Source organism: Morus notabilis, unplaced genomic scaffold (genome assembly GCF_000414095.1).
Source record: "Morus notabilis unplaced genomic scaffold, ASM41409v2 Scaffold250, whole genome shotgun sequence".
Classification (NCBI taxonomy): domain Eukaryota; kingdom Viridiplantae; phylum Streptophyta; class Magnoliopsida; order Rosales; family Moraceae; genus Morus; species Morus notabilis.
The window spans coordinates 350531-372331 of record NW_010358072.1 but is presented as its reverse complement, the minus strand read 5'-3'; the positions used below and the strand labels follow the sequence as shown (position 1 = coordinate 372331).

At 35.6% G+C, this 21801-nt stretch overlaps 2 protein-coding genes across 2 annotated transcripts; both read left to right on the top strand.

Moving 5' to 3' along the window:
- The first annotated feature begins 579 nt into the window (after positions 1 to 579).
- On the top strand, positions 580 to 5454 carry LOC112090317. Its single transcript, XM_024161324.1, has 4 exons — positions 580 to 807; positions 940 to 1033; positions 1799 to 4152; positions 4594 to 5454. The coding sequence occupies exons 2-4, from the start codon at positions 991 to 993 to the stop codon at positions 5452 to 5454; spliced, it is 3258 nt and encodes a 1085-aa protein (XP_024017092.1). The 5' UTR covers positions 580 to 807; positions 940 to 990.
- Positions 5455 to 8667: 3213 nt separating this feature from the next.
- LOC21397604 (CHD3-type chromatin-remodeling factor PICKLE) lies at positions 8668 to 20850 on the top strand. The gene is made up of 31 exons (XM_024161314.1): positions 8668 to 8808; positions 9563 to 9709; positions 10055 to 10192; positions 10288 to 10442; positions 10608 to 10769; positions 11043 to 11290; positions 11414 to 11509; positions 11650 to 11786; positions 11869 to 12078; positions 12158 to 12265; positions 12505 to 12555; positions 12667 to 12766; positions 13053 to 13195; positions 13270 to 13373; positions 13630 to 13768; positions 13913 to 14082; positions 14581 to 14647; positions 14727 to 14849; positions 14984 to 15093; positions 15180 to 15261; positions 16055 to 16252; positions 16546 to 16696; positions 16875 to 16980; positions 17233 to 17307; positions 17838 to 17899; positions 18058 to 18134; positions 18604 to 18734; positions 19078 to 19447; positions 19594 to 19738; positions 20030 to 20103; positions 20251 to 20850. The coding sequence occupies exons 2-31, from the start codon at positions 9566 to 9568 to the stop codon at positions 20728 to 20730; spliced, it is 4356 nt and encodes a 1451-aa protein (XP_024017082.1). The 5' UTR covers positions 8668 to 8808; positions 9563 to 9565; the 3' UTR covers positions 20731 to 20850.
- The last annotated feature ends 951 nt before the right edge of the window (positions 20851 to 21801 follow it).

Genomic DNA, 21801 nt, shown 5'->3' with positions numbered 1-21801 from the left:
TAGGGTAGGCTTTAATTGGATCTAACCTTAAAAGAACAAAAATGAAAGACTTTACAGTAGAGTATGAAAAAAGAAAAAAATAATACTTACTACTAAGTTTATGTTTTAAATGATTAATTACTATATCAAGTTTTAATAGTTTTATACACTTCTTTTTTTCGTGATTTTAATAAGATCTAAGATTCATAAACACACGTTATTATTCGTAAAATAACGGTGTTGTAGAGTTTTGTTTTTTTGTTTTTTATTTTTTTAATGATACAATTTAGCCATCTAAACCAACCTCCGCACTATTTTTTATTTCCGGTAAAAGCTGGCATACAGGGGAAAAAAAAGGTTACGGTATAGATATATAAATTAATTAATTATATGTTCAGCAAAAAAAAAAAAAAAAATCAATTATATACTTCAGTAGAAAAAAAATTTATATACTATCACGTTTTCATAATTTCTTACCGAAAGAGGTGAACAATAGAGCCGTGCCTTAAACGACGCCGTAGCAGCTTCGCGTGCTCTCTCCTTCTCTACAGCAAAATTCCTTTTTTGTGCCCCCAACCGGTAATCCTCGACAAAATTCCTTTTTTTGTTTTTTTTTGCTTTCCGCAGTGTGATTTTAGCTTGACGAGGCGGGACTTTTGGTTTGCCTTTACTTGAATCTAGTGCCAATTGAATTTGTAGGTACTGAATATTTCGTTGCTTTTATGAGAACCTTTTTTTTTTTTGTTTTTTTGGCTCTCTGGTTCCCCTTGTCGGTGGTCTTCGAACTGCAGGATAGGGATCCCGCGATTCTGAGATTGCTGGATTTTGGTTTGCCCTAATTTTCCTCTTTTTTTTTTTTTTTTTTTTTTTTTTTTTTTTCTTTTTTCTTTTTTTTTTTTTTTTTTTTTTTTTTTCCTTCCCGTTTTCCATCGTGATTTTTTCTTGTTAATTTCCATGTAGAGCAGATATTTGCTCAAGAATCGGGATCTTGTGCGAACTTGGTCATTTCTAATGGGAAAACGAGATTCTGGAACAAACTTTAGTCAACGAACAGGTTGGTAAGTTTATTGATCAAGTTATTTTCTTTCTTGGGAGTTGCAAAAATAGTAAAAGCTCTTTACTTGCTGAAAAAGTCACTAACTTGCCGAAAGACCAAACAGCTTTCTTGACATTTGTTTCAGTAAATACGTCGTAAATAAACAGGGGAGTTCAAAATTTCACCACCATAAGCAATTGTAACGTTTCATTCCAGAAAAAAAAAAGATGGGAGATTATTTACTGAAATGGGATATTTCGATTGTCGTTTATGCGTCGTGGATTGAAGAACACAAAAGATGCATTACAAATCCTCCCCATTTAGTATTATATGACTCACCATTTTTTTTTTTTTTTTGACAAACCATCGTTTATATGCAAGTATTTTGGAGTTTATTCCATTTTCCTTGAGTCCAAAAACGATGAGCAAAATGGAATTAAATATGGGTCAGCTCACAAGATTCTTATTGGCGTTGAGACGTGAATTTGTTTTAGACTTGGACACTACTAGTAATTGGGGAGTTTAAGTAAGTGGCCGAAAATATATGCCCAAGCTCTTCATCCGTACTTTAAAAAAAAAAAAAACTAGGAAATGCATTGACCCGGTTCTTTGTTTTTAATTTCCCATGTATTTGTGTCTTCTGGAATTAGGAACCGTCCTTGCAACCCTTCTTGTTCAATAGTGCCTATGTTGGAATGTCGGAAATATGACTTATCATTTAATGATTTTGCATACTAGTTGAATCTTTGTTGTTTGATGTTTCTGTTGACTTCATTTTGTCAGGTGAATCAAATCAGATGGCTCCTCCATCCAAGAAAAGGGTCCACTCATCTGTTAAGAAGGAATCTTCCAAGAAAAAGAAATCAATTAAGGACATAGTGCCGACTGAAAATCAGGGGCAGGAATCGACAGACCAAGTATCTAAGAAGCAGGCATCAACATCTGCAGATGCCCCAACTCGAAAACTGTTTGATCATCGCTTTGTCAAACAAGATTCCTTTTTCTCCAGAGCAAGTAAACTTAAGCTTGAAACTGTTAGTAGTATAGCCCACACTTTTGTAGAGCCAGATACACTCGACGAAGCATTTGCTATCCCTCCAGAAGATACATCTAAGTTTCGAATTATGAGAATGGATTACACTGTTACACCTTTACTATTTCGTTGTCCAGCTCGGTCTTCATCTGAGTGGAGAAGTTGGGTTCAAAGCGAATTGGAAAATCAGGGGGTAAGAGACCAATTAGATCGTGCAGGAATCTTTTCAGCATTGGTGTCTTCTACACAAATTGGAATATTCAGAGATATCCGCGGCTTAAGACACATAGTTCGCAGGTGGAATAAGACTACTCATACATTTGTATGTGCATGGGGTGAGTTTACTCCCACACTAGATGACGTCTATATGCTTTTAAGGCTGCCAATTATGGGGGATGAATCGCCATTTTCAATAGAACTTTCGGAGGAAGAGGCAAAGGTTGAGTCTCTCCTTGTAGAAGGTATGTCGCTTTGTAGGCAGGTAAACAAACGACAATCATCTCGTCCTAGCTTTGCCTGCTGGATTCGATATTTTTGGGGAACAAGGGAAAAAGAAAAATTCTACCCTGGTGGTGGATATGACAAAGGTTGTCGCTTGGAGGCCTTAATATGTTTGTGGTTAAGCAAATTTGTATTCCCTGAGCTATCAGGAGATGTCATCCAACGCCGTTTGTTTCGTTTGGCAATAAAAATAGCTCAGGCTGTGCGCTTCCCGCTGGCTCCCATCTTTCTAGGCACTTTTTACAAACATCTTGATATGATCGTGGAAGATGAAGTTCTTGCAGCAGGTAGATATGTGATAGATTCTGAGCTAGCCATCAACTTTCTACAAGTGTTTTTGTGGGAACGGATAAGGAAATACGCAGGGCAACCAGCTTCCAGCAAATCCGTCGCATTTGAATTGGGTATGAATTCGGAATTGCCTTTATGGAGCAGGTGGTTTCACATGAAACAAACGCAACCTTCCATTTGTTTTTTCCTAGATGACATTGATAATTTCATATTTCGGCCCTATGTTGGGCTGGCCACTGCTTTTGCTTCAAGCCTTTTCCATAATGTAAGTTCTTCAGCTTCAGATATAGTTGAAGTCCCGATATTTGATTCTGATAATGGAACTTGGTCGGACTTGGAATATGTTGTCAGCATTCGGCCTGGTCTTTTACCAGCATGGGTTGGTAATGATGTGTTTGGTGTCAACTACTGGCCCCACAGAGTACTAAGGCAATTTGGAATAGATCAGGGGGTCCCCAGGTCATATTCATTCACGGAGGGTGATCTTCATGATTCCCCATCATTTGGTCTGCCTCGATTCATTTGTTCTTCGTTGAAGAGCCTTCCTTCATTAAAGTCTTTGAAGATTCAAATGGCTGGCAGTGAGCGTGAAGGACTGTACACTCCGAAATTTGTGGCATATTGGAAGAAAATGATTAATGATTTCACCCAATTCATTAAGAGTCCACCCTTGATTTGCAGGGCCCTTCCCCCAAACTCGGTGCCTAAAAGATTGAAGTTGGATACTAGAGAGGTACTTTCATTCTGCTCCAAAATCGGCATGCCTTTTACAATAATTGACGGGACACAACGAGAGATCATTGCAACTTCAAAGCATGGGAAGGAGGCAGTCGACCAGGAAGAGAATCCTTCTTCTGTTGAGCCATTGTTTGAAAACTCTCCAATAGAAGAAGACAATGACCCTTTTCCGGATCAACAAACTCTTAGCAATATCCCAGTTAAGAAAAGAACCCTTCTCAAGCCAACCACCAAAACTCCTAAGCGTAGGAGTACTAGAATTAAAGATAAGAGACTACCGACTAAAATTGCAGTGACTGACGAAGAAGTTGTCATAAATGATGAGAACATTCCTGAGGGATCCAAAACTGAAGTGAGGGACAATGCTTTAGGCGAGTCAGAAGATGATGTTTCAGACAAGCCGCAGTCTGAGGAGGAAGACGATAAGCTAAGATTTGAAGATGATGACAATGAGTTAGAATCTGAACAGAGAACAAGTGGGTCCAGAGATCAAAAGGGCAGCCCTCGTACTTCCCAAGATGATGGGAGAAGTGGTCTTGAAAATGAAAGTAAATCTACAAAGGACAACCAACAGGTATGGATTACATCTCATCATTTGGTACTCAATTCACAAGAATCCATAAAACAACTCATCATTATGAGCCAAATGTCCCGTTATAAATGCATCGCAACAAACTGTAATGTAGTAAACATGTATCACTCATATCCTATGAAGAAATCGTGAATATTCTTCATTCAATTGAAACAATACTTTACATCCTAATATATATACCTAGGACTGGCATACCAGACCACCAAAATAGGAAACTGAATTCCTACAAATCAGGAATTCTAAAAATAAAATAATAACTGACCTAGATTACAATCTCCTAACTTTGGTAATACCATAATTAAATAAAATCTAATCTTTTCTAAATAAAGAAACTAAATAACTAAATCTCCTAACATGTTTCCTTATTTCCACATCTACACTATGTATTAGATGTTTAGTTTTTACACATATCTGGTTGTTCAGGACACAAATAACAAGCTTCCAATTAGTAATGTCGCTCCTGAGCTAGTGATGGTCCCTCGAGTCGATGAAAGTCAAGTTTTGCCATTCAAAACTCCCTCGCCTATAGCTAAAAGACCGAGGGAACTTCTTTCTGGTGATGATGAAGATATCAAGAACGCCAAACGTCTTGATAGTGAGGTTGCGCTTGCACTTTTAGGTGACAGCAATGAAGTTGCTTCAGAAACTGCCAAGGCAACTACTCTGGAGTCCGCCCCAGCGGAGATTTGCTGGCACAGTAAGCTGAACCAATTTTTGGGAGCCTTTTATGGAAATGCGGTGGCACCTCATTCGGTAGAAGAGTTCGTCAAACTCAGCGGGCAGACAAAGATCCTCAATGGCATTGCCATTCCGGAGGAATCATTCCAATGCATGAATGAAGCTATACAGAAGCACGGAGACTTTGCCACGGATTGCTGGGCCTCAAAACCCGTTAGGGACATCATGTTCTCTCGTCTAAGCTTGGTGTTCTTCAGCCTCATGCGAGTTCCTCTTAGCGAGTTGTCAGAGGACATGCTGTTGGCCATGAGGGATGTGGTAAGGGAGGCGATAGCAGTCGGTTTTGGGGTCGAGTTTTTACTCGACCACTTGAGGAAACTCGCCTCCGCATTGTTTGGGAGACAGATTTACTTTGACAAGCTTACTGCCATTGATTCTCAGATAGAGAATGCAGAGAAAGAGTTGGACGAAGCAAAAGCCAAGCTAGAGGAGTTGAGGCAGTCACGTTCAAAGGTTGTGTCGCGGGCTAGTGTTTCCACTGGCACTGAGGCAGATTGTATTCACCAAGCTTTAGTTTTCTGTTCTAGTCTTGTATATGATCTTTGATAGGTCTTTTGTATGTGGTTCTCTCCTCTAGTTTATACTTTTTTGAAAAAAAAAAGTTCATTAGAAATTAGTTTTGTTTATTCTTTTTTCTTTACATTTATATTTCTAAATACCTATATTGGTGTACCTTTTTTTTTCTTTTTCTTTTAAACTTAAGGGTGAGGATTCGAACTCTTCACCTTATGGTGGAGTAAGGTGTGGAGTTATCGATAGGATATACTTGAAATACTCTCTCCCTGATTTATTTCTGTTAAATTGTTTTCATTCTCGAAGTTCTTCATACTTAATATATTTTTTCCTATACTCATTGTGTAATAAACTATTCGATTTTTTTTTTTCAAATCACCACACTAGAATGATTTTTCGGCACTTCTCTAATTTGCACATGTTAAAGTAATGTGCATAAACATTTTTTCCCGGCTCGTTTGGGCTAATTTTTTAAAAGTTTTTTCTTTAAATTTTACATTTTTAAATACCATTGTTGAAGTGTTTTTCCCTTATTTGTCCCTCTTAAACTATTTTCATCTTCAAATCTCTCCCTACTTTTTGCTGAATAATGAATATGTTTTCTTAATGATGCTTTTTTTCTTTCTAATGCTCTACTAAAATAATTTATCTCAATCATGTCTTTACTTTTTCAGGGAATCCTCTTAACTAATATTTTCTAATAAATATTTTTCTCTAATTTTCTCAAAGTAATTTTTCTTAAACGTATCCCTAATAAATTGTTTTCTATTTAATTTATCTGCTCACATCTTCCCCCACCCCCCACCCCCCTAAATATTAAATATGCTTTAATACTATATACCTATATAATAATTTTCAACTATAGCACGGTTTTGATCAATAAAAATGCATTGCATTTAAGCCCGCCGTACCACAACAAGTGGCAGTAAGACTTCTTCTTCTTTTTGGAGAAAATTGTGGTATATTCATACATGGAAAAGAAATTTTGAACTCAACCTCAGAAAGGAGTTAAAGAAAAAAGGAAAAAAAAAAATCTGAAAAGTTTGGAAAGAAGATAAAAACTCAGAAATCCAGATTTGTCTTAAATGATTTAGAATTGAAAATTTGAGAATTGGATTCTGAGTATTTGTTACTAAAATGTATGGAGTCAAATTACATATTTCTCAAAAAGGCTTTCGCGTAACGGCCAATTCCATAATCTTTAATGCAGGTTCCTTGTTGGCAATATCTTTTTTCTGAGGGATCCTTGTTGGCAATTTGATCTCTTTAAGACAGACTTTTCGTAAATGTCACAAGAGAAATAAAAATACGTGAAGCCAAGACACAACTTTAGGGTATTTCTAATAAGGCACTTTAAGTTTATCGTAGAAGCTCATCTTTTATTGAGAAAAAAGGCCACACTTCGTTTGAAAATTATTTATTTCCTTTCTGCCAAATAAAAAATACCTGGGCTAAATAATGACCAAAATGGAAAGGTTTTTATTCTTTTTGTTGGGTAAGAAAATGGAAAGAAATGTTTTAGTTCTAGAAAAAAAAATCTAAAACAATTAAAGGTACTCAATGTGATCAAGTGTAAGAGATGTCTATTAATGATCAAATTGTTATAAAAAATAGTGGCAAGAAAAAAAGATAATAATGATACAATCTTAATAATATATTCAGAATACTTCACTAAGTAGAATATTTGCTCAAAAATACTTATTTAAAGAAAATTAGTATATGAGAGGTTCATTTTCGGTCCTCTCATACTAGGAAAAATTCCTCTCAAACATCTATCTTTGGAACATATTACAACTCTAGGTGGTGCAGAGCCAACATTGGATTGCCAAATATTTCGATTAAGTTTTCAAACCCAGTCTTTGGAACGTATACTTGTACCTCTCATATACCAATGCTTGTAAAATAATATTATTTTACCCTTGATAAAAAATTATATTATGCTATCATTTAAAGTCACACAGGCTATGCACTTAATCAAAACTTTAATAAGGGTAACATACTCGTTGTAGTTTTACTATGGTTATTTTACGAGTGTTATAATATCATAAATATTATTGTTACATGCGATGCGCTTAATAAGAACTTTAATAAAGGCAACATACTTATCGTAACTGTACTAAGTTACTTCTTACAGCACGCGTAATTAGTGATTCCTTGACACGATATATTGCAAGATGACTGCACCATATAATTTCTTCTTAAGTGGAAGTACGTATTATTTAATAAAGTAAAACAAGATAAATCATTACTGTTGTGTACAAAATTAAGTATTGATGACGTAAAATGATCCATTTTAAGAGGGTTATGAACTTTTCATACGTCATGTGTATAAAAATTATATGTATGAAGAATAAAATTACTTATTTTTCTACAATCATATCATACCATTTTATATTGAAGACAGCGACATAACTCTTAATTAAGATTATCAATAATATATGTTTGATCAAATCAATAGCTTATGTTGTTGGATTTATGCATTCCTTTCATAAATAAACTTTTAAATAATCATTGCATCCGTACACATCCTTGTATTTTGCAGTCCATTTAGCTCAAAACATTACCTAGAACCTTTGAAGGGGACAACGTGAGGTGTGTGTTCATGTGAATACATGAACGGACATATATGAGGGAACTAAATTTTATATCGTCAAAAAAAAAAAGAATCACAAACTTTTTTTAGTAAACTTGAATCACAATTAGAGCATGCATTATATTTTCATTTTGTTGGGCAAGGAGAGCATGGTTTATTTTCAACTTGTTCCTTCCTAAAGAAAATAAACCATGTTCTCCTTCCTAAAGAATCACCAACTTTTTTAGTAAACTTGAATCACAATTAGAGCATGCATTATATTTTCATTTTGTTGGGCAAGGAGAACATGGTTTATTTTCTTTAGGAAGGAGAACGAGTTGACAATATATACAATGTTTTTTGAAATATCTTAATATATTATATAGTCAGCCAAATTAGACCTAAAAAAAATAGTTGGATCAAGTTTTAGGTGTGTGAAAAAAGTTTTTTTTTAATTTTTTTTAATTTTTTTTTTCACATCCCTCATTCTACAACTGATTGTTACAACTGATTACCCACATATTTTTCTACATTTATACATCACAATAAACCCTACTTTTGTACCAATTTTTTTTTTCCTTAATTCAGAATAGGTAATTATTGATTTTTCCACGCCCTTTCAAAAGAAATCGGTATCCATTAAATAGTTTACTGTGCCGGTGAGATTAACACTCTGGGGCGCTATTTACACCGACTTTTGCCCCCTTCTCTTAACGGTTGCAATCTCCGGCTTTTTGTCTCCTCTCAGGGTTTTCACTTTTGGGCACAAAACTTTCAGTTCGATTTTGCCGTGTTCTTCAGATCCGGCATCTCAGGTAAATTCTCTTTCTTCCCTCAGAATTCACCCTTCAACTGTACGTTTAACTAACATAACTTCTCCTGATAGTACCTCGGAAATGGTGTATTTTGATTCTCTCTTGTTGAATCGTCCCTGAATTCTCTCTCGTATTGAGTTCTTCTCGTCGTTTTAAAAAGTGGGTATTTTATTTTTGCATGAAATATTGCTTCTTTGCTGAGAATTCTCACATGGGTGTCTTTGTAAGTTCTGGTTTGAGTATCATTTGGTGTTTTGTCGTTCGTCCGTACGTTATTGTGTCGTCTTTTTTCCTTGAGCTTTGGTTGTAATTTTGTTGTGTCACAATGTGTGATTTTCCTTTGGGGTGGTGATTTTAGGATTTTGTATGATTTCGTTGGAGTTTGAATTCAGGAGTTCTGAATTTTCTGCCGTTTCTGAAATGTGAAATCTACTTGTGTTTCCTGGCCAATGCAGGCCAAACTTGGATGTTTTCATATTTCGAAGAGAAATTAATATAGTATTATTTAGGCCAGTGCAAGCCAAACTTGGAAGTTCTAATTTGTGCGTCTTCCTTTTCATTGCTTGTTTTTTCATTTTTTTTTTCTTTTCCCCCTTTTCTCTGTTGCGGAGATATTGTTTTCTGTTCTCTTGTAATTTTTTTTTAATCTACAGTTAAAGGTTGTTGCTTTATTATGGTCTATGATGAATGCCTTCATTGTTCCATATTTTCTATCTGATGATAACTTGATCTCGTTGTTTTTCTGGTCTCATAGAACATGAGTAGTTTGGTTGAGAGGCTTCGTGCGAGATCAGATCGAAGACCCATTTATAATCTTGATGACTCAGATGAAGATGAGCTTTTGCCCGGGAAGAGTGGCCAAGCTCAGGAGAAGTTCGAAAAGATAGTTAGGAGTGATGCGGTTTGTTTCTACTTTTATCTCGTTGTAGATTCATTATTTGACCTGGAAAATATCCAATGATCTGACGTGCCTTGTTTTCTTATTGCATATAGCCTGTGCATGAGTTGTGGAAGGTTAATTGTTATTGATCTGAAATCGCATCCCGCACATAGGCTTGTGTTTATGAAGTCAAAAAATTTACACCCAAAGCGATTTTTTTAGAAAATTTATGTTACTCTTTTGCAAGGATATTTTTCCAGGAGAAAAAGTTTGGCTCAGCACATATTTTCTTGTGTGTTTTGAAATTGATTTGTTAATACTGCATGTGCAAATACATGTATGCTTATGTGTCTGCCCATCAAATAGAAAGAGGATTCTTGTCAAGCCTGTGGAGAAGGTGAGAATCTTTTATGCTGCGAAACATGTAATTACACGTACCATTCTAAGTGCTTGATACCACCACTAAAAGCTCCTGCTCCTGGCAATTGGAGATGCCCTGAATGTGTATGTTTCCTTTTATGAGTCCCTTTCATTTCGTTTTAATTAGCTACAAATGATATACATTGGATGCATGAGAATTTAAATGAATATGCTTGCAGGTGAGCCCTCTTAATGATATTGATAAGATACTGGATTGTGAAATGCGTCCTACTGTGGCTGATGATGATGATGCTTCAAAACTGGGGTCAAAACAAATTTTTGTAAAGCAGTATCTTGTGAAGTGGAAGGGAATGTCTTATTTGCACTGCATATGGTAATTTTATAGTTAATTTGCACTATCATCTTATTACAGCTGTATTGTAGACAAATTTTTTTTTTAATTTTTTTTTTATTTGGTGTCTGATCTGTTTTAGTATAATGGCTCACAATCAAATTGTTTAGCTTTTTTGCATTACAAGCTGTGTATATTTGTCCACAGGGTTCCAGAGAAGGAGTTTCTTAAAGCTTTCAAGACAAATCCACGTCTAAGAACTAAAGTAAACAATTTCCATCGTCAAGCGGCATCAAATAATAGCTCAGAGGAAGACTTTGTAGCCATTAGACCGGAATGGACAACTGTTGATCGGATTATTGCTTGCAGGTTAATGTTTTTCTCAAAGTCTTTTTGCCCTTTTCTTTTCAAATTTTTTATTTGTAATAAAGCATGGTTATGCTATCCGTACGGAGTTAGCATGTAGTTTGAACTAACAGGGTTACCTTATGATAGCCTTGGAAATTTAAGTACCTGTGATGAATATTGACGTTTTCAAATAAAGTTGTGGGCAGTTCTGTTTGATATTGCTACTTGCTGTGCTTTGAGAAAGTTGAATGCTGTTATCAGATTTTTTTGTTAACTATGATATAAATGTTGCAGGGGAGATGATGATGAGAAGAAATATCTTGTAAAGTGGAAAGAACTTTCCTATGATGAATGCAGTTGGGAATCTGAATCGGACATATCTGCTTTTCAGCCCGAGATTGAGAGATTCAAAAAAATTCAATCGAGGGGTAAGAAACAGTCTTCTAGTAAGCAGAAGAACAGCGCTAAAGATGCAGTTGAATCAAAGAAGAAACAAAAAGAGTTTCAACAGTATGAACACAGTCCTGAGTTTCTTTCTGGAGGTACATTATTTTGTACAGCATGTATTTTTCCCCCTTTGTTTCTGGTTCTTACTTTTTTGGTTCTGCACAAAAATATTTGGCCCTTCATCATGAATTTGTAAGTGATTTTTGGTGTAATTGAAGGTAAACTACATCCTTATCAGCTTGAAGGGTTAAACTTCTTACGTTTCTCTTGGTCCAAACAAACTCATGTTATACTTGCTGACGAGATGGGACTTGGTGAGTCTTTTTCTTATGTTTGCATTTATTTCATTTTCTTTATTTTTCTTCTTCTTTTGGATTGGGGGTAGATACAGCAAGGGGTTTTTGCTTCTTTATGACTGGAATGCATCAACATTTTGGGTCCTTGTTGGTTCCAGGAAAAACCATACAAAGTATTGCATGTTTAGCATCTCTTTTTGAAGATAATATATATCCACATTTGGTGGTTGCGCCATTATCAACACTGCGAAATTGGGAGCGTGAATTTGCAACATGGGCACCTCAAATGAATGTGGTATGTACATGTGATTCTTCTCTTCATCACATAATTGGTCAGTAAGTTTGGTCCTGAGTAAATTTTTGTTTTTGGGCTGCAGGTTATGTATGTTGGTTCTGCCCAAGCTCGTGCTTTAATACGAGAATATGAATTTTACCTTCCTAAAAATCAAAAGAAGTTGAAGAAAAAGAAATCTGCTCCAGTTAGTGAAAGCAAGCAAGACCGCATAAAATTTGATGTCCTCCTAACATCGTATGAGATGATTAACTTTGATACAGTATCACTGAAACAAATAAAGTGGGAAAGCATGGTAACATCCTGTGGCTTATTATGTAATTGCTAGCCTAAAGTTTGGCTTCCTGCTCAACGTTTCTGTTATCTGTATGTAGATTGTTGATGAAGGTCATCGTCTCAAGAATAAGGATTCAAAATTATTTTCATTATTGAAGCAGTACTCAAGTAATCATCGCATCCTCTTGACCGGAACTCCTCTTCAGGTTTGTTCTTGAGTTCTGCTATTTAGGTTAACTTTTCTCCTTATCTACTGCAATATGAATACTTGATGTTCTGTTGTTGCTAGTTACAATTGTTAATTAGCTAAGATTTCAATAGAAACTTTGTATTTTTTTCTTTTTGGGTCACAAATATATTGTTTAGGTTTGGATAATTTGATTGCATAGTTCAATTATAATTTGTTCTAACATACTTGTGGTGTTCTGATCTACTATGCTTGCAGAACAATCTTGATGAACTATTTATGCTCATGCACTTCCTTGATGCTGGGAAGGTGGGTATCAGAACACGTGAGGAGTGTTTTGTTTTGGTTAATCTGAAATCGGTCATGATAATTCTTTTCATGAATTCTACTGTTCTGTATTTGATGTTTGATCACCTGCAGTTTGCAAGTTTGGAAGAGTTCCAGGAAGAATTCAAGGATATCAATCAAGAGGAACAGATTTCAAGGCTCCATAAAATGTTGGCACCTCATCTTCTTAGAAGTAACCATCTTAAACTTGGTCATAAAAACTTCCTGCAGTCAATTGTTGAGATTTATAGCGTCAGTTACATATTGTTTGAGTATTATGTGTCTTGATTTGTGGTAAACATGAAATGACTTACACCACTAAAGAAATGAAATCATTTAATGAGCTACATTATTAATTCTGTGATTGGTCTTGCGGGCAGCCCCTTATAAGAGAGAGGAAAGGTGTGATATTTTGCAATACCCTTTGTAAACCAATTTATGTATCTGAAAGTTCTTAAGTCTTGTTGCTGGTGATACAGGAGTGAAGAAAGATGTCCTGAAAGATATGCCTCCTAAAAAGGAACTTATTCTGCGTGTCGAATTGAGTAGCAAGCAGAAAGAGTATTACAAAGCAATTCTTACTCGTAACTATCAAAAACTGACTCGTCGTGGTGGTGGACAGGTAAGGGTTTGTGTTTTTGAAATAAAGACTTCTATTGCGTTCTGACCTAACATAGCATTGTGGTTGAATACCAGATATCACTTATCAATGTGGTTATGGAATTACGCAAGCTCTGTTGTCATCCCTACATGTTAGAGGGAGTTGAACCAGAAATAGAAGATCCAAATGAAGCTTACAAGTAACTTTTGTAGACTATCTTCTATGTTCTTAGCTTCATTCTCTGTAAATAAAAGAATAACTCTACGTGTCTTTGTTTGACATTTCAAGCAGTGTTTTTTGCCCAAGTGTTGAAAATAACTGTTATTTTTTGGTTCAGTAAAAACAAAATATTTCTTCCTTTATTAACTTATTTAGATATGTTGGATAGGGGGTTTTGTACTGCAAATTTAAAAAAAAAAATGTTCACTCGGTATACTTTTCTTACCACATTACAGACAGCTAATAGAGTCTTCTGGAAAATTGCAATTGTTGGACAAAATGATGGTGAAACTTAAAGAACAAGGGCATAGAGTACTCATATATACACAATTTCAGCACATGTTGGACTTGCTCGAGGACTACTGTACCTACAAGGTATGAACATTATTTTCTTTACGTGCTCTGATACTAGCTTTCAATATGCAGGAGTTTTTTCCCCTAATGATTATGGAGGCGGTCAATGGTTCATATTTATGCATTGTACCGATATTTAATTTGTTTTTTCACTTTTTATTTCAGAAATGGCAGTATGAACGTATAGATGGTAAGGTTGGTGGAGCGGAAAGACAGATAAGAATTGATCGATTTAATGCCAAGAACTCTACCAGGTTTTGTTTTCTGCTTTCTACCAGAGCTGGAGGACTGGGAATAAACCTTGCAACTGCTGACACAGTCATTATATATGATAGGTGTAATTTTGGCTCTTAAATCCCCCCTCTCCGCGATTTTCTTTTCTTTCTTTCTTTCTTTCTTTGTTTTGTTTTTTTTTTGTTTTTTTGTTTTTGTTTGATTTGTGGATAATTTAGTAATGTGCAATTATAGGACTATGTGTTGTGATTGAAAATGTTTTGCGAATTACGCCTCTTTGGTAATTTTTGCATAACACTTGGGGAATTGTCACTAATGTGCTTAAAGGGCTTATTTATTTATTTTTCTCTGTTATAAGGGAAAGTTTTAGTACCTGTTACGTTGTCCATGAGATTCAGCAATGAGATATGCACTTTTTGTATGGTGTGAAGAATGTTGACTGCTCTGACGTCTTTTGTTACGTCGGTTTATTTAATTCTTATACTCAACAAAAGTAAACCATTTGAATTTTGGCGTGTTGTTGATTGATTAAAGGTGTTACAATGCTTCTCTTTTTTGTTTTTGTTTTGCTGAACGTGTGTTTTTCCTCCCTTTTCTAGTGATTGGAACCCACATGCAGATTTACAAGCTATGGCTAGAGCCCACCGGCTTGGGCAAACTAACAAGGTTGTAATTACTTATTCAGAAGCAATATATTATGATTGTTGTTAGTTTCTTATGATGGACAGTGATTGTGGTGTTATAGGTAATGATTTTTAGGCTGATAACACGAGGAAGCATTGAAGAAAGGATGATGCAAATGACCAAGAAGAAAATGGTTTTGGAGCATTTAGTTGTTGGCAGATTAAAGACTCAAAATATTAATCAGGTAAACAGTTAAATCTGGAGATGAGGATTTTACTAGTCTGATTGTCGCAATTGTGTTATATGAAACGAGGCATTACCCAACAAGTAGTAACTTTAAGAAAAATTCAAATACTAAATTATTTCTGTTTTATTTAGGAAGAGTTAGATGATATAATAAGGTATGGCTCGAAGGAGTTATTTGCTGAAGAAAATGATGAAGCTGGAAAATCCCGACAAATTCATTATGATGATGCTGCAATAGATAGGTAACAGTAGAACAGCTTCAATTTTCTTGACTTACAGCACTTTAATTATCTGAAACTGTTGTTGATTTATCTCTAATTTTCAATAGATTACTTGACCGAGAACAAGTTGGAGATGAGGAGTCTACCTTGGACGATGAAGAGGAAGATGGATTTTTAAAGGCTTTTAAGGTTTCTTCTCTACTTGCTTTATTCTGTGCTTATGTTATGCTGCGGTATCTTTCCTTTCAATAAAGTCCTTCGTTTCTTACAAAAAAAAAAAATGCTGCTCTTAGCTAGTTAAGAAGGTGTGATTCTTTCATTATTCTAATGATGCTTGCCATTCAATGGTGATATTACCTTAGGTCCATTTTATATGTAATTTTGACCTTACACAATAACGTGAATCTTTCAATTGGTTTTGCATGCCTTATAAAGACTTTCAATGACAATTTGTTTCGACTAACGGTGATATTGTGGACCACGTCAGGTTAAAGTGAAGACCAAATATTAAAAGAAAAGATTCATTAATAAAATACTTCTTTACTGTCTTGTTGATGTACACCTCAGGAATTTGCCTTCTTCCTTATTATTGGTAAAGCTACTTGTTATTACTTGCCTTTGTTGGGTAGATTTTGCATATGTAAGTTACTAAAATACAAATCTATTGCGTTTCGAAGAATTTATGACCTGCAGGATTTTTTGTAAAATATGTGATGGTCGCTAGAAGCAAATAATATACGACTTTGACCACTTTTTACTTTTTCTTCTCTTTTTCTTTTATAAATAACACCTATTTAAGTAAAGGGTACAAGTGTCCATGGTGCGCAGTTTGCAGAAAAAATGAGACTAAAACTCCTCTTAGGTGTAGCCAGTGGGTACAGAAATAATATTGCATTTTGCAATAACAACTCTTCTGTGTCGTGCTGTTGCGATTCTTTTCTTTCTTTAGTTTGTCAATTGATTTCATCAGTGCAATTTATAGGTAGCAAATTTTGAGTACATTGAAGAAGCAGAGGCTGTGGCAGAAGAGGAAGCACAAAAGGCTGCTGCGGACAATAAACCCACTGTGAGCAATTCAGAGAGGTCAACTTACTGGGAAGAATTGCTAAAAGACAGATACGAAGTTCACAAAGTTGAAGAATTTAATTCTTTAGGCAAAGGAAAAAGAAGCCGTAAGCAGGTCCGTCTGTTACTACAACTTAGTCCTATTTTGCTATGAATTTTACAAATGATACCTGTGTTTCATGCTCTCCAGAAGATAAAACGTATTTGAGTGCATAAAATTGATGGACTTTTTGTTCTTTTGATATTTATTCTTTCAACTCCAAACTCTTTTATGGATAAGTTATGAAGGATTGAACACGTTAGCATCCAAACCTGTTGCTTTAAGTAAATAAGTTATTTTCTACCCCAAAACAAATTTTTCTATCTATACAGAAATATAACTACTTTTTGCCGTTGGAATTTGTTTAGATGGTGTCAGTTGAAGAGGATGACCTTGCTGGGTTGGAGGATGTGAGCTCTGAGGGTGAGGATGACAACTATGAAGCAGAAATGACTGATGGTGAAGCTGCATCATCAGGAAATGCTCCAATAAGAAAGGCTGGAAGAAAGAAGTCCCGTGGTATAGTTCCTCTTGTCATTTTTTATTCCGATAATAAGCTCGGGTATCTTCCTTTTGAAAAAAACCAATAATGGTAGTAATAGTTATAATAATCTAATGGCTAGAGTATGTTCAAACATATTGTCCATGGTCAATCTAACTTCAAATGGCTGTATATATTTTTTTAATTATTTTACAGTGGATAGCACGGAGCCTCTTCCGTTGATGGAAGGTGAAGGGAGATCATTCAGAGTACTGGGTTTCAATCAAAATCAAAGGGCTGCGTTTGTCCAGATTTTGATGAGGTACTATCTTAATTTTCGTCCTCAAATTTCTGTTTGTGTTTAGGAGTAATGTTTCTTGTATTTACCTATTTGTGTGTTCGGTCATGCGACGTAGACATGTAATTATTTTTATTTTATATTGAGAAGTATATGAAGTCATTTTTGCAATTGCATGATATTCTCTCTCTCTCTCTCTCTCTCTCTCTCTCTCTCTGTGGCATATAAAGCATTTGTGTTGTTTCTGGTGTTCTTACTCGTGGAGACATGTTGCAGGTTTGGTGTTGGGGAATTTGATTGGCAGGAGTTTACATCTCGGATGAAGCAGAAGACATATGATGAAATAAAAGAGTACGTCCTTTTTTTTATTTATTACTTTCTGAGCCGTCTGTATGATATTTTGTCGAATGTTCAGAATCTAGTACTGGACATCTTTTGTCTTCTTTTGAGGAAATACTTGAGACATTCTATTATTTCTTGGTAGGATGATATGATATTTCTGCAAATGTTCTTGAGGGACCCAACTGAAATTATAATACTGTGACCTGCCTTTTTTTTTTTCTTTTCTTTTTCTGTTAGATGATTGATGTATATTGTTAATGTCATGTGACGCATAAATACTAATAAACTTGAATTGCTATTTACTTTCCATAAATTGCATGAGCAGATGACATGAGTTTCATTTGTTTCTATAACATTTAGGAGGTTCTCTCAGGTAAGTAGACACCACTTAATGGTTTAAAACAAGTCAACTGCTCGAGCAAAATGGTGACATTCTTGTGCATTAATGATTGGTTTTAACATTTTGTATATCTGTTCTAGCAAACAAAAAGGGTGTTGTACGCTTTAGATATGACAGGTGTTTGTTCTTTTCTACTCAGTTATGGAATGCTTTTCTTGTCTCACATCGCTGAAGATATTACCGACTCGCCGACCTTTTCAGGTGAGAATCCTCTGTGCTGAGTATTTGTTGCTCACATTTGAATTATATTTCTGTTTCATTCCAATATATATATATATATATATATATTATATATATATATATAATTTCTGTTTCTTCTTTCCCTCTGGTGATAAATCTATAGCATCTTGGCTCTGTAGATGGTGTTCCAAAGGAAGGACTCAGAATACAAGATGTGCTTGTTCGCATTGCAGTTCTGATGTTAATAAGGGAAAAAGTAAGTTTGAAATGGAAAATCTTGATTTTTGTTACTTACCTGTCCCCGAGCTGGGAGGCATTTGATTAATCTTCTTTCCGTTTTGGGCATGGATATTTTTTTTTTTTGGAAAATCTTGATTTTTGTTACTTACCTGTCCCCGAGACTGGGAGGCATTTGATTAATCTTTTTTCTGTTTTGGGCGTGGATTTTTTTATTTTTATTTTTATTTATTTATTTATTTTTTGGAAAATCTTGATTTTTGTTACTTACCTGTCCCCGATACTGGGAGGCATTTGATCAATCTTCTTTCTGTTTTGGGCAGGGATTTTTCTCTTTTTTTTTTGTTTTTTTGTTTTTTTTGTTAAGTGTGGGTATAAATCCTATGTCTCCGCCATTAAAGCTCTCTTTTAAAATTTTGCGGTCTTAGCTTTTGAGACATGTACTTTTCCTATCTTAATCTTTTGCTACTCTCGGTGGAATATTATAGGTGAAGTTTGCATCAGACTATCCAGGAGTTCAACTTTTTGCAGATGACATTCTGTTGCGCTACCCAGTATTGAGGGGTGGAAAGTTTTGGAAGGAGGAGCATGATCTATTATTATTGCGTGCTGTACTAAAGTATGACATCACTCTTAAGTAATATGACGGTTAAATTTCTTTGCTAATTTGTTTTTGGGCTCTACAATAGAGCAACACAAAACGTTGCATCTCCATGAAACACCCATTTGAGCATGTAATAAATAACGTGTTCTTCCAAATCTTGATGCAGTTTTAAGTGCTTTAAACTTGGTAATTTTTAGAGTGCATTTAATCAGTTGCATAGGAGTTCTGTACTGAATTTTATGATTTCCACTATAGTATTTACGGTATATAATGGCTTGCTGTTATTTTATGGTTCGGTAACTTAGCCGTCATCTGCGAAGTTAAAAAGATAATTCTGTTCCGTCACTTACCATTTAAGGCACGGATATGGAAGATGGCAAGCTATTGTTGATGACAAAGGCTTGAGGATTCAAGAACTTATCTGTCACGAGTTGAATCTTCCCATCATCAATTTACCTGTCCCCGGTTCTCAATCACAGAGCGGAGCAAATGGAGCTACAACAGAGGCACCTGGGGGTAATCCTCCAAAGGAAAACGGTAATGAGAATGATGGGACAGCTGATGCTTCCCAGGGAACAACGGATCCCGGAAACCAATCACAAATGTTCCAAGACGGATCTATATATTACCATTACAGAGATATGCAGAGAAGGCAGGTTGAGTATATCAAGAAAAGAGTGCTTCTCTTGGAAAAAGGACTCAATGCAGAGTACCAGAAGGAATACTTTGTGAGTCGCCGCACTATTTTTCCTTTGATTTCATTCCCTTGATCTGTTATAATCTCTGGGTTGTAGCTGTGTGGCAAATGAAATGCAGGGTGCTTTATTCTTAGAATGGTCTGAGTTGCTCATGTAATTTTGGTTGTGTTCCTCAGGGTGATACGGCAAGGTCAAACGAGGTTCTAAATGAAGAGCCTGAAAACGAGCCCAAGGCATCAAATGTTCCAAATATTCCGGGGCCGCGGTCGGGTGAGAACGATGCATGCATGGTTGATCAGTTACCTCGAGTAGAAACCATCAGTAAGTAGGGTGATTCCAGTTGTGTCACTCTTTCTTGTCAGCTTTCCTTAAAAATTTTAAGCCCTCGGTGGGCGCGTCTCAGCTTTATGCCTGGGATCAAGTTTCTGAAGGAACATGCAGACTGTTGATACCCACGCCTGAAAAATATGATAAAAGAAAATGTATAAATTTTAAAAAACCACTCAAAGATGAGGCCTCCATTTTACATTATCATCTTGTTAATTTAATGCTGGTACTTTGTTCCAAAGTTTCTTCATCAGTTTGGAGATGACTAGTGTTCTGCCTCTGCAGCTCCTGAAGAAATTGCTGCTTCTGCTTGTGATGATAATCCGGATCGGTTGGAATTGCCTCGGCTCTATAATGAGGTAAAATTCCTCTGTTATTGTACACCAATGGTTAACTAGAGATTGGATTTGGGGGAAAAGAAAAAACTGTATTGTCTTCTTAGAGATCTTGTTAGTTACTTTGCCGCTGAATAAAAAATGTTTTGAACCGTTCCTTTTTATCGGCAGATGTGCAAGATAGTTGAGGAAACCACTAGTCGGAACTCAGCGAATAACCTCATCTCATTTAAAGCCGTTTGTACCGACATGAGTCGGATTCTCTCTCCTGCACCAGCAAATGCAACCTCAGCTCAGCCTATGGAAATTCCGGATGAACAACCAAAGGATGTTTTGAAGGACAATGAGGTAGCCCCCAAATCACCGTCTTCTGTTCAAGATGACAAGAACCCAGCTGCGGCCGCCGCAGAAGCAGAAGAAGTGATACTGGAGCCAGTAAAAGAATCTGAATCTCAGAAAGAAACAAGCAAGACGGTAGCATCAGAGTCGGAGCCCGTGAAAGAAAAGAGTGGATCGCCGCCTCCAGATCAGCCGGGATTGTCTGGTTTGCTGGATGTGGTGATGGAAGAGAGGAAGAATGATGGTGCGGGTAATGGAAGCACGTATAACCCTGAGCAGCAGGGAGAGGGAGTCATAGTGTTGGATGATTAAACGTTAATTTGCCTACAATTAGACATTACCTGCTCCATTTTACGGCTTTTGTTATTAAAAAATCCTTTTGACAGTATTTTCCATTGGCGAAATAATTGAACTTAAAGTTGAATTGCGTCATTTCAATTATTATATAGCATTAGTTATGATCTAATATTCTAATTTACTTGAGTGAACTAACATATCTGAAGTATTTGCTTTTGAACTCTTGACTTTAACGTTTACGTTCGTAAGGTGACGGTGTCGTTTCACGAACTTTTGTTTTGTTTTTGTTTTTGTTTATGGCGCTTACGCCATCATTTAAACTTTTAAAGCGTGTCAACTTTGTTCCATTTTTATCTTAAATTTTTCTTCAAGAGAAGAACTTCTGTTACTATTCTAGGGGGATTGTTCCAAGATTAAAAAAAATAAACTACTGGTAAATTTTTATTTTTAGTCTTTAGATTTATTCATAAATTATTTATTTTGTATCTTTTTTATTTGATGTGATTTTAATCAGATTAAATGGTTAGAAACTGACATTATTTATAGGGAAGTAATGTAGGAAGAATTTCTTTGTTAAATTACAATAAATTTAGGGGTTAATTGTGCTAAAAACTCTATATATATATATTTTTCCTGTTTCAATTTTCGGAGTTTCGCATTTGTTGGATTCCGCGTGGGCGTGGCTGGTTGTAGTTGTTTACTTGTTTTGCCGTGGGGTTGTACTTGCTTGGTCGAGTCGATGGCAAAATTATGGCCATTTTGACTCTGAAACTGCTGCTTTGTAACGTGGCAGCAAATATTGGTATTCCTTCTATAAGCTGTTTTTTTTTTTTTTTTGTTTTTGTTTTTTTTTTTGTTTTTTTTTTTATGTTTCAATGTCGAAGTCTAGATTTCGATCCCCATCCTATTGACGATAAGCCTTCTAAATTCTTCTTGTTATTTGTTTTCTTGAATGTGCTTTCTAAATGCTTATAGCAAATAACAAATCATCATCTAGAAATTAAAAGAGATAAGTACATGAAACGCAAAATACGAACGTGAGCAAACATAAGTTTGGCTTATAGAAGAAAGTAACAATTAAGGGAG